A 12,533-nucleotide genomic window follows, 5' to 3' on the forward strand; every position below is an offset into this window, starting at 1 on the left:
TCTGTCGCCTCCGCAGGGCCCGACTACATCAAACAGCAGTTCATGGAGCCCGTGGAGGTGAAGGAGGTCCCCGTTGAGAAGAAGGAAAAGCCCCCCAAGCACTCGCCCCACTTCTACCGCAAGGGCACCACGCCCCCCCACTCCCCCGTGACCAGCCCGGGCGCCTCGCCTCCGCCCTCGCCCCACTCCGCCGCCAAGAAGAAGGGCACGCTCGCCAACAGCACCGGCCGCAAGAGCAACAAGGAGGAGAAGGCGTCGCGCAAGGCGAGCAAAGAGGAGAAGCAGGGTCGGAAGATCAGCAAGGTGAGCAAAGAGGAGCGGCCGCCCGCCAACGACGGCCCCAGGGCTCCGCCCCCGCAGCAGGAGGAGCCTCCGCCCAAACCCCCGAAAAGCCAAGAGCCCGCAGCCCCGGAACCGTTGCCGGCTCCCCCGGAGCCTCAGGCCCCCGCGGCGCCGGTGAACGGCCAGCTCCACTCCCAGTACCACAGCTACTACGTCAAGGCCCCCGTCAGAGCCCCTCCGCCCCCGGAGCCGGAGGAGGATTCCGAGGAGGAGCCCAGCCCTCTGGAGCTGGCACGCATGCCCCCGCCGCCGCCCCGGACCTTCGGCACCCCCACCCCCAAGCCATCCTCCGCCCTGGACGGCAAGGGAGAAAGTAAACTCAGGAAGCAGGATTCCCTCAAGCCAAAAAGCCTTGCAGACACAAAGAAAGCCAGTATGGAGGCCGCAGATGCACTGTCAGAGGAAACGGTGGGTACGAGCAGGGAAATGATTACTGGGGGGGAAAACAGTGAATGCTTTTGCGGCAGGAATCGAGGCGCTATCTCCTGTTGGTAGATGTAAAGTGAGATAAGATAAAGATCAGATAACACTTTATTTATCCCCAGTGCGAAACTCAAAGACATAAATCATTTTTTATAGAAGCAATAATGTGGAGATGCGTAACATCGATTGACTAGTGCGTTGGGTCATTAAAGGCTTTTTTTATTAACAATAATATCATGTGTCTTGACTTCCAGGGTCCTAACTCCATCCTTGTTGCCATGGTAATGCTGTTGAATATTGGCCTTGCCATTATATTTGTCCACTTCCTGACATGATGACGCGAAGCTCAGGTATGCTGTTTTTATGTTCATTTCATGTCCATTGAGGAGCTTCATTACATAATGGGTAATTATTGTTTTCGATTTCCCCATGTAAAACTTAACCGTCCCCGTGCTGAGTCAGAGAATTGATTTAATACTGAATGAACCGATTGTTATGTTTCAGCAAAACCCTGGCAACTGGACGAGTCGCGTCGCCCGCCTTTGAAAAAATCAAAACGGCGCCAGTGAGACTCTGGGAAAGCCAAAGGCATCTGGGATTCAGTGCAAAACGCTGGAGAAATATCAGGAGAAAGCCATCGCCGCCACCAATACCGCCGCCGCCATCACCACCACGCTGTCGCCGCGGCCCTTCCCCCGGGCGGGCCCCGCGACCGCACGACCCGGCTCTCCTTCGGCCCCCGACGACAAAAGCCGAAGTGAACTGTAGTGTCTAAAAGGACAACAAAACCACACGCAATCATGAATACTGAGTCGGGAAAAAAAAAAGGGGGGGGAGTAATTGAGACCCTGGAGTGTGCTGAGGGAAGCGCAGCGGCCGCTCGCTCTGCCCCCCGTCCCCCCCAGCGAGCGGAGAGCGGCGGGCGGGGCTTTACTTTGTTACTTTGCTGGAGACGAGTGTGGAGGTGCACTTTCGCATGACAGGAGTGAACAGCTGCCTTTTCTATTTTTCCGTCTGGGGGGTGGGGGGCACGGCGGGAGGGGTGTGCTCCGGGTCTTCGCAATCCCTCCGGTCTCGCCCAACAGGAAACCGGACACGATCGGCGCTGGTGGCCAGTGCTATGGCACGGCCGCCCGCCAGTCTTACGCTGAAATCCAATGTTTGTTTGTTTTTTTTGTCACTGCCGCTTTCTCCGGTCTACTGTCTACTGTATAACCTAAAAACATGCATGGTACGCAACATTATTTTTGTTTGTTTGTTTGTTTGTTTGTTTGTTTGTTTGTTTGTTTGTTTGTTTGTTTGTTGTTTGTTGGTGTCTGTTTTTTTTTGTTGCTGTCTCTCTGAATGTCGGTTACCTGCAATCATAGACATTTTGATTTGAAGAAATGTAAAACTCATCGATGATCGATAAATTCATTCGTTTTTTTCCCCCTTTCATTTAATAAAAAATGTTGATTTATTTCATTTCTAAAATGGGGTTGTAATTCAAGTTACATACTCATTTTTAAAAAAGTGCAATATGTTTTATTATTATTATTATTATTATTATTATTATTATTATAATTTAAAAAAGCTTTATCCTATAGTTCGCCAGAAAAGGCAGTTCAGTGTACCATTGTAAAGAAAAAAAATAAAAATAAATATATATATATATATATATACATATATATATTTCATTTATTTTTCATACATAAGCATAAAGACTTGATGAAACAGAGAGATTTTATTGGATAGAGAGCGTTGATTGACGGCTGGTGTCCATCCGGCCAGCTCTGTGGGAGTGAAGTGGCAAACGTCTTATTAGATAACGTAATTTATTTTAAAAATATATATCAAAAAAGAAGATTTATCTCATCGTTTCAAGCGCAAAAAAATAGATAATAATTAAAAAAAAAAACAACACATAGAGTCTAGGAGTATTTAGCATGGAATCCATTTCATTGTCATTCATCCGTCCTTTTCTCTGCTTCCCACTGTCGCGTTGCACCACTAAGCTGTGAAGAGCCACGGAGCTGTTTGGAAACACTTCGTCTGGCCCTCCGTGGGCTCGGACGAAGGGATGGTGGAACTGGGTGTTGAACGGATTCAGGTTGAAGTCGATGGAGGTGGGGTAGGTGGTGTGGGAGAGATGCCTTTTTAAAAGTCTTTAACAGTTTCACTGTTTACCTCAGAGAGAGATGAGGGAGGTGGGGGGGGTGGGGGGGGAGACCTCATTGGAGACGACATACTTGTCTTAATTTTACCGTGGGGAGGAATAAGTAAATTGACTGTTGTCATCATCCAAGTCATGGCTTCTTTTTTTTTTTTTTACTTGCCACTTTGTTGTTATTTGTTTGAATTATTTGTTGCAAGTGACATTTATTTTCTTGCAAAGTGAATTATTTATATTTTGCTGTTTTTTTGGGGGGGTTGGGGGGGGGGTTATTATCACTACTTGGGATAGTTATTTATTAATTGTGAAACTGATTGGTACAGTGAATGTGTTCTTTTGGTCATAATGATAAGGGTTTTTAAAAATGGGTGTATTTTTTCCGCAGTTCATTTGTGAAAAGTGACTTGATTGTTTAATCGATATCACAGGAGCAGAACAAAATGTATTCGGGCAGCGCGAACCGTTAAAAAAAAAAAAATCACAAAAAAAGACTGACTTCAAATCAGTGATCTTTTCTGGACGCAATGTGACATGTTTGGATGGTTATTAAACATAACTTCTGACTTTTGACCTTTTTTCTCACTCCCTGTCACTCCCTCTATGACGTCACACCCTGCTTGGTTTGCTTTCTCTGTTTTGATGAACATGGTAAAGACTGTAACTTTGGTGGGGAATGATTCGGCAACCTGAGATTTTATTTTTTTTTTTAAATGCAGCATTGCATGTTGGAAACATTTATATCGAGATTATATACTATTTGTAAGGATTTTTACAGAGCACCGTCCAGAATCTGCTATAAGTTGGTATTTTTCTAACAGTTTGCACACCTGTATTTTGACAATGAACATAACTTATTTGTAATTGGTAATGTGATGCGCATACGATAACATTTGGCAGATAAAACATATGTCTAATTGGTGGATATGTACTGTACGTACCATTGGGAGTTTGAAAAGTAGGTGTACTTGTATGAGTATTTTACAAGATGACGTGGAACTGCGCCAGGCTTTTGATATCTCAAGGTTCATGTTACCCCACTGATTTGAGAAAAGTCTCTGGAGATGAGTTTCTGTGTATAACAATAAAGATGTTATGCCTTGTAAAACTATATTTTGCTGTGCCTCATATGGTTTTGATGTCCATCATTGCACCTAACACAGCAAAGCAGCAGGCCATCTCCAACATCTCTACCGAACAATTATTTACGATTCAATACATTTTTATTTTGGTAGCTGAGTGACAAATAGTGAATTAAAATTCAACAATTCAAATTGTAACCTCGAAAGAGAAATGCTTTTTTTTTTTTTATCTTGGATCCGACCGAAAATGCATGACAAATGATATGCAAGGGAGAATGCGCAGCAAGTCGGTCATTACAGTATAGCAGAATTACCACCGTACACGACTTGTATCGCTCTGAAGGGAGTTATTTTGCAATAATGGCCCGCTGCAAGGACATTATCGCACTTATTACTAAATAAAAATCCAACGAGACAAAATATTAATTTAAAATTTATAACAAGCTTAATTTGTGTGCTTTGGTTCGACTCCATGAACTGCCCCCTAATACTCATACCAGTCTCCTTACTGGCTAGTTTCACTGGGCTGTCCAGTCTCTTTTTACTGCTCAAGCTCAGGTTGCAAAAATATCAATCAAATGTACAGTCCAACTTCCTACAGTTGCAGATGTTTTCCTTGGCGGCCGTCCCTATATCTCGGCTCGTGGCATATCTCAGTGGTCAATCGCCCGCTCCTCCCTTCTCCTCCCCACTCTCTCCGAGCAATGTCCTGGTGGTGACCTTTTCATAATGAGATCCCGGGGGGGAAATGGCCGGCAGCGAAATCAAACTGTCTTTTGTCGGGGTCTGGTCCGAGCGGTGCGAGCGCGGGCAGGTGCCGCGGCTCGTCTCCGGTGGGTTTGCCCTGTTTCCACGGCCGATAAGGAGAGGCTCGGTGTCGCGTTTCCGCAGGGGTGGCACCTGCCGGGGGGACCTGGCGACCCAGACGTCCGCTTGTTGTGGCCCCTGCCGCAAAAACACCCGCCGGATTCAACGTGCAATGCCTCTGCGGGTTTCACAATCATCCGTCATTTCGGACATTCCCGTTCGGACTAGAAGGTGTGCTGATATGTTAGGGGCAAGAGGGTTATGATTTACAACATCTATTTTTGGCCTGCAATATTATTGAGATGGCTACACAGGGAAAAAGTCAGTAATCTGATGGTGCTGAATAGTGGGAAACTATCTCCCACTTTCCAAGTACCCTGTGAAATTGATGCTACTTGCTATTATTTATGATTTCTTGGTTAAAGATATAATTACCAACACTTTCATCTTGGTTGATACTATATATCGACGCTCATCGCTCGTGTTTCATTTTGAGTAAGTACACAATAACGTCCAATAGAAATATTCTTGAGGGTATGTAATCCTGGCTGTCTAAAGCCCAATGAAGCTGAATGTGTCACTAATAGTATAGAATATCCGTTACTATTCTGATTAAGCAGAGAATGTTGGACAAGATTCAATGGCACAGTCCAGGACAGATATAAACCAACACCTTATAAGCATATGCTGCCTTTATAGAGGACGTTAAGGTCGAATTTGCATTAATGCAGTACCAGAGATCAGATAGAGATTAGATTAGATAGTTATTGCACATTTTATAGTTATTGTGACATAAGGGACTCGACTCGCAATCGCAGTTTCTGAAGCCTGAAGAGCCAATGCAGCACAAGTATGATGCAGTCAAATGATAAAAGGGTAACTCCAAAGGCTGTACAAAAGAAAATAGGTAAAAGAGTGAATAAGTAATATAATCTGAAATCTGGAATCTGAATATATTCCACAAAATATAAAGAAATAATTAGGATACTTATTATATAACTTATTATTTATTATTTATTACTATTATTATTATTTACTTATTATTTACTTTATTATTTTATTATTATTGTTGTTATTATTATTATTAATAATAATAATAATAATAATAATAATAATAATAGTTTATATTAATAATAAATTATTAAAGCATAAATTAATTCAAGCTTGTCTCCGAGGCTTGTACACTGGCATCCGGAGACCAGTGTTCGCCCTTTAAATGAAAGCAGGAGTTTTCTTGCGTGAACATGTAACTTCCCTTCCCTAAAGACAGCGCCTCCGCCACCTTCAAAACTAAAATGCTGCTCTGCAGTCTGTCTGACGGAGATTCACTTTCAGTGCCTGGCAGAGCTCAAGCTCGGCTAAGCATCCCTCCATCCGCCAAAAGGTATTCACAATTACACACAACGACGTGACAATTACCATGTTGTTGATATGGTTGTTATGGTAACGGCCCTCCTTTTTTCTCCTCCCCGCTAACTCTGCTGAGAGGTGTTCATTATGATTTAACAAATTAAAGTAATAACTAGTCTCGGCACTGCATCTTGAGATTTCTCCGGTCGCCAATCGGAGCGCACGCTAATGCAATAATTTGCCTAATTTGACGCAGTGACGGCGACAGAATCCCAAATGACAGATGGCGTGATTTATGTGCGGTGTTGACAAGATGCTTATCGCTGTGTGTATTTTGTTTTGTCAAGTTGTTGTTATGGCAGCAAGCGGCATCAATGGAAGCCCCTCCGGTACGTCGGGGTCTGGTGGACCAGAAATAAAACCATCGGTCCCTTGGAAGTGACCATTCATGATATCCGGAGCATCTGACCCCGCCGATACGGGCGTGGCTGGTTTTCTTTGACGACCGAGTAAAGACTTCGGATGAATTGATTTCTTTTTTTTTCGCTTGGCCAAACGTTACTCGCGTGTGTTCCGCGTCGTTTTCCACGGGGCGACGTCCCAAACCTTCGACGCGAGGACGAAAAGCGGTTCTAAAACGTGTCACGCTTCTCCCCTGGCCAAGGCTCTCGGGTTTAATTTTTAAAAAAAAGGAGACGAGGACGTTGCCGTGACTCCCCGGAGGCAGAAAGTAAAGTACAGTGGCCTTAAATTCATTGTGACAAGACTCCCCCACACCCCCACCCTCACCCTTTGTACAGGGGGAGGGGGTGCCCACAGACATTCCTCCCCCATATTTCCTCGTCGTGGCTGGAATTTTGACCTGGTTTCATTTAGGTCTCCCCCCGCGGAGCCAGAGTCGGAGCCATTTATCGCTGAGAGACAAGTTGATCCGTTGATGCATCGACCGCAGTAGAGTTCAAATGAGTCTGTTTAAAAAGCACCGGTTCCCTTAAACATTGGCGGGTTACTGTACGACCTCTGGAAGCGTTGACCTTTTTTCTTTCTTCCCACGGTGACGGAAAGAAAATTGGGAAACTGGGAAAACGACATCCACGGCGCCGTGCGGCAGAATGTCTGAAAGCTCTCTCGCCATCGTCCGCGTGTGACAGCGGTGTTTTTGCGTGCATGTGTGTTTGCATTTGCCTGCGTGCATGCGTGTGCACCCCCCCGCCCGCCGTAAACGGAGCCTTGTTTTAAGGGTCCGAGGCGGCCCACCTTAAAATAGAGTTGAGAGCAGCTGCAGCCGGGTGGGTCACATCAGAGGGACATCAAAGTGGGCCGCCCGCCACCCGCCTCCTGTGATCATGTGCACTAATGGTGTAATGGGGCGACTAAAAGGTCAGTGATTGTTTTATGTTGTGTATGTGTGTGTGTGGGGAGCTGTGGGGGAGAGGTGGGAGGGGGGGATTTGATTCGTCCCCCTTCCTGGTCCCGGCCAAAAAGGCGGGGGGCCGCGAGATGGGAACATTGCGGCTGCCGCAGTATTACTAAACCCCGGTATTACTCGAAGATAAATACCATGGGGGACCAACTGTACCGAGCCGAGCGGAGATGTCCGCGGCGGCGGGTGATGCAATATCGGCGGCTTTTGAACCACTTCTGATAAGAAAATAATTATGATAATAATAATAATCACTTTTTTTTTGGTCGTGGATCTGTGAAGATGGCTGACGAAGGCCGACCTCCTCCCAGCATCCTTACAGGCGGCGACCCCGGGTCGAGGGAGCGGGTTGCGGGCGCGCTAGGTGTCCCCGATCCAATGAGCGTCACAACTCGGATTACTCCGTGTCCATTTGGGGGGGGGGGGGGGGGTGCTGGGGTTTGGGGGGCTCAGATTTCAGCAGTCATCACTTTTCGTGTATAAAAGACCTTGGGTCAGGATCGGGGGGCAAAGTCACATTCTGAACATGCCGCGTCTCCCTCCGCGCCGCTGACAACACCTCGTTCTGCTACAACAGCAAGAACACACCCCGTGACCTCTGGTGTCTATCTATCTATCTATCTATCTATCTGTCTTACTGTATCTGTCTGTCTGTCTGTCTGTCTGTCTATCTATCTATCTATCTATCTGTCTGTCTATCTATCTATCTATCTATCTATCTATCTATCTATCTATCTATCTATCTATCTATCTATCTATCTATCTGTCTTACTGTATCTGTCTGTCTGTCTGTCTGTCTGTCTATCTATCTATCTATCTATCTATCTGTCTGTCTATCTATCTATCTATCTATCTATCTATCTATCTATCTATCTATCTATCTATCTATCTATCTGTCTGTCTGTCTGTCTGTCTATCTATCTGTCTATCTATCTATCTATCTATCTATCTATCTATCTATCTATCTATCTATCTATCTATCTATCTATCTGTCTATCTATCTATCTATCTATCTATCTATCTATCTATCTATCTATTTGTCTATCTATCTGTCTATCTATCTGTCTGTCTATCTATCTATCTATCTATCTATCTATTTGTCTATCTATCTATCTATCTATCTATCTATCTGTCTTACTGTATCTGTCTGTCTGTCTGTCTGTCTGTCTATCTATCTATCTATCTGTCTGTCTATCTATCTATCTATCTATCTATCTATCTATCTATCTATCTATCTATCTATCTATCTATCTATCTATCTATCTATCTGTCTGTCTGTCTGTCTGTCTATCTATCTATCTATCTATCTATCTATCTATCTATCTATCTATCTATCTATCTATCTATCTATCTGTCTATCTATCTGTCTGTCTATCTATCTATCTATTTGTCTATCTATCTATCTATCTGTCTGTCTATCTATCTATCTATCTATCTATCTATCTATCTATCTATCTATCTATCTATCTATCTATCTATCTATCTATCTGTCTGTCTATCTGTCTGTCTGTCTATCTATCTATCTATCTATCTATCGATCTATCCGTCTATCTATCTGTCTATCTATCTATCTATCGATCTATCTGTCTATCTATCTGTCTATCTATCTATCTATCTATCTGTCTATCTATCTGTCTGTCTATCTATCTATCTATCTATCTATCTATCTATCTGTCTATCTGTCTATCTATCTATCTATCTGTCTATCTATCTATCTATCTATCTATCTATCTGTCTATCTGTCTATCTATCTGTCTATCTATCTATCTATCTGTCTATCTGTCTATCTATCTATCTATCTATCTATCTATCTATCTGTCTATCTATCTATCTATCTGTCTATCTGTCTATCTATCTATCTATCTGTCTATCTATCTATCTATCTATCTATCTATCTATCTATCTATCTATCTGTCTATCTGTCTATCTATCTATCTATCTATCTATCTATCTATCTATCTATCTGTCTATCTATCTGTCTATCTATCTATCTATCTATCTATCTATCTATCTATCTATCTATCTATCTATCTATCTATCTATCTATCTATCTATCTATCTATCTGTCTATCGTGCAGATACAGTATGTGGATCCATGTTTGCACCTGCTGCTGTTTATCACAACCAGGAGGGAGGGCTAATATGAACCACTGTCGCCCCCTGGTGGGACTAGATGTCATTCCTTTCAAAATGTTCACCAAACGTAAACGTAAACGTGATGATGATGATGATGATGATGATGATGATGATGAGGATGATGAGGAGGATGAGGATGATGAGGATGATGATGATGACGATGATGATGATGATGATGAGGATGATTATCATCATCATTATTATTAGGGAAAATTAAAATTAACAATAAAACCAAAGATAAACAATAAACCAGAAACCAGTGAACCTCAGTATCAACGATTCGAAATGTTAAAACAGGAAGGTGTGCATGTAAACACATATTATTATTATATTATTGTTATGATTATTGTTGTTATTATTATTATTGTTACTACAATTCTATTATTATCACTATCATCATCATTATTATTATTATTACTACTACTGCTGCTATTATTATTATTAGTAGTAGTAGTAGTAGTAGTAGTATCACTACCTTTATTACTACTACCACTACTAGTACTACTATTATTATGATTATGATTATTGTTTTCATTATTATTATTGAGCTTTCAATCGTCGGACTCTTTAAGTTGTCGTTACGGGAAGTATTTGGGGAACACAGCTGTTTATCACTAACTACTTCCGGTGCCGTTAGCTTGGTGGCTAACCGATAGCTGCGACAACCTGGAATCTGACTCCACATTTTGCCGTAGTGTGGTAAGAAAAACTACCAAAAAAATTGACTTCCTGTTCATTTATTGGGAACGCCGTATATTGTTTGTGCTATTTACATCTGCTAAATATACATCCTCAGAAAAAAAGAATAAAATGTTTGGGTGGCTAGGCGTTAGCTATTGGTAATCGGCGCTAGCCGGGTAGCTAGCCTGACTCGGGTGTAAACCCCTTAAAGAACAAACGTTTCAGAGTAGCGGTAAAAATAAAAAAAGCATTTATTAGTCAAATTTGAAATGAATGCGATCAGATACCAACACTGACCTGGAAAGCACAGCGTCTGGTGTGTTTAAGTGGCATTGGCACATAGAGGCCTGGATTACGTTGCTGATACCGTTTTTTTTTTTTTTTTTTTTTTTTTTTTAATACACTCTTGTCATCTTCTGAGATTTACAAAATATATCCATGTGATGTTTAATAAACCTGTTGTACTTTTCAGGATCAGCTCAACTCCCGCACAAAATGGGTAAGAATTTAACCATTCTTCATTCTTACTTTCTATTTAATTGAACCCCCCCCCCCTTTATATATTTTGTTCATTTAGTGTATATACTATAATTTTAAGGTTTATTGTATGTTGCTGTAATGGCTGTGTTTCCACTCTGGGGGATTAATGAAGTGACTCTTATCTGATCATTCTACGTCGTCTGTGATTTACACTCTGCATTTCCCTGCCCTTAACACGACCAGATGCAGAGCGTATTTGCCTAAATGTAATGTTCTCCACGACAGCTTGTGCCTCTCCCGTCATTGGAAGCGTCTTATTTTCCTGCCTCGTGTCCGACACCTGTCTTTCTTTTTTTTATTTCCCCTCCGACAGATGGTGAAGAGAAGACCTACGGTGGCTGTGAGGGGCCAGATGCCATGTACGTGAAGCTGATCTCTTCAGACGGCCACGAATTTATTGTAAAAAGAGAGCATGCCTTGACGTCTGGAACCATCAAAGCTATGTTGAGCGGACCAGGTGAGGAGTGCATTCCTGTGTACAGCGTGTACTTGTAAGAACGATATATTTTAAGAGATGTATCTAAGGTAGTTTTCAATGGCAGGATTAATAAATCAACAAAGGGTTATCTTATCTTAAAACATAATTCGACTTATTCAGCCAATCCCTATTTGGGAGCAGGTGTACTATTATGCCAAATGTTTGATTTACAGCTGATTTCCATGACAATAAAGGGTTGGTGTCACATTGAGCAATCAGTTCAGTTTGATGCTAAATTGTTTAAATTGATTATGAAGTCAATGTCCTGCTGCTGGCACCGTGACCCTTGCCCTGGTAATGGCTTTGGGGCCTTCCATCAATTTGAAGCGTCATATTTTGTGAAAGGAGAGCAGCTTGTGGAGGTGTATCTGTTGTCTAATGGCCACATTTGCAGTATAACGCAGTCGATATATATTGTTTTTTAATTGTATTTGTATAACCCATATTCAAAATGTTGCTCCCAACTGTCTGATGTTTGAGTGTTGAGGCAGTTTGGAGCATTTATCATTATTTTGGGTTTGCATAGGAGAACATGAACTGACTTTCACCTTCACATTGAATTTTGTTCGCAGGTCAGTTTGCTGAGAATGAAACCAACGAAGTGAACTTCAGGGAGATCCCGTCTCATGTCCTGTCCAAAGTCTGCATGTACTTCACCTACAAAGTCCGATACACCAACAGCTCCACAGAAATACCCGAATTCCCCATTGCTCCAGAGATTGCGTTGGAACTGCTGATGGCTGCAAACTTCTTGGATTGTTAAACAATATATAACGTAGCAGCTTAAAACATTTTTAGATTTTTTTTTTTTTGACTATTTAACTTGTTTTGCGATGTACAACATGGGGGCGGGGGGGAATAACTAAGTATGTCCCGATAAAATCTATGTAAAGTTTTCCCATTTGACTGTTTGTCCTCATTTTATCAGTAGTAAGGAGTTTGGTTGAAAATTAAATGGATACTGCAGGTTGCCCGGAATGTGACAAACGTATGGTTTCTCCAAGGAATCCTTTCTCAACTCTCCATCTTAATAAAGACCTGTTTGGTGAGCGCTTTGATGCTAATGCTCCCTTGTTTGATTTGCTGCATTTAAGCTTTTGAATAACACACAAAAATATTATT

At 42.4% G+C, this 12,533-nt stretch overlaps 2 protein-coding genes across 2 annotated transcripts in view; both read left to right on the forward strand.

The window, feature by feature from the left end:
- The window catches only part of jph1a (junctophilin 1a), a 35,177-nt gene extending 32,309 nt beyond the window's left edge, over window positions 1-2,868 (forward strand). Inside the window, exons 4-6 of the mRNA XM_080019831.1 lie at window positions 17-750; window positions 1,020-1,115; window positions 1,270-2,868. Coding sequence (XP_079875957.1) covers window positions 17-750; window positions 1,020-1,100 — 815 coding nt within the window. The 3' untranslated portion in view covers window positions 1,101-1,115; window positions 1,270-2,868. The remainder of the gene's footprint in view (window positions 1-16; window positions 751-1,019; window positions 1,116-1,269) is intronic.
- A 7,469-nt stretch (window positions 2,869-10,337) lies between these two features.
- eloca (elongin C paralog a) lies at window positions 10,338-12,308 on the forward strand. The gene is made up of 4 exons (XM_080020487.1): window positions 10,338-10,411; window positions 10,866-10,892; window positions 11,247-11,390; window positions 11,984-12,308. Exons 2-4 carry the CDS (start codon window positions 10,889-10,891, stop codon window positions 12,172-12,174), a joined length of 339 nt encoding a protein of 112 aa, XP_079876613.1. The 5' UTR covers window positions 10,338-10,411; window positions 10,866-10,888; the 3' UTR covers window positions 12,175-12,308.
- Window positions 12,309-12,533: the final 225 nt, after the last annotated feature.

The sequence above is a fragment of the Zeus faber genome, assembly GCF_960531495.2.
Source record: "Zeus faber genome assembly, chromosome: 19".
NCBI classification, from domain to species: Eukaryota; Metazoa; Chordata; class Actinopteri; order Zeiformes; family Zeidae; genus Zeus; species Zeus faber.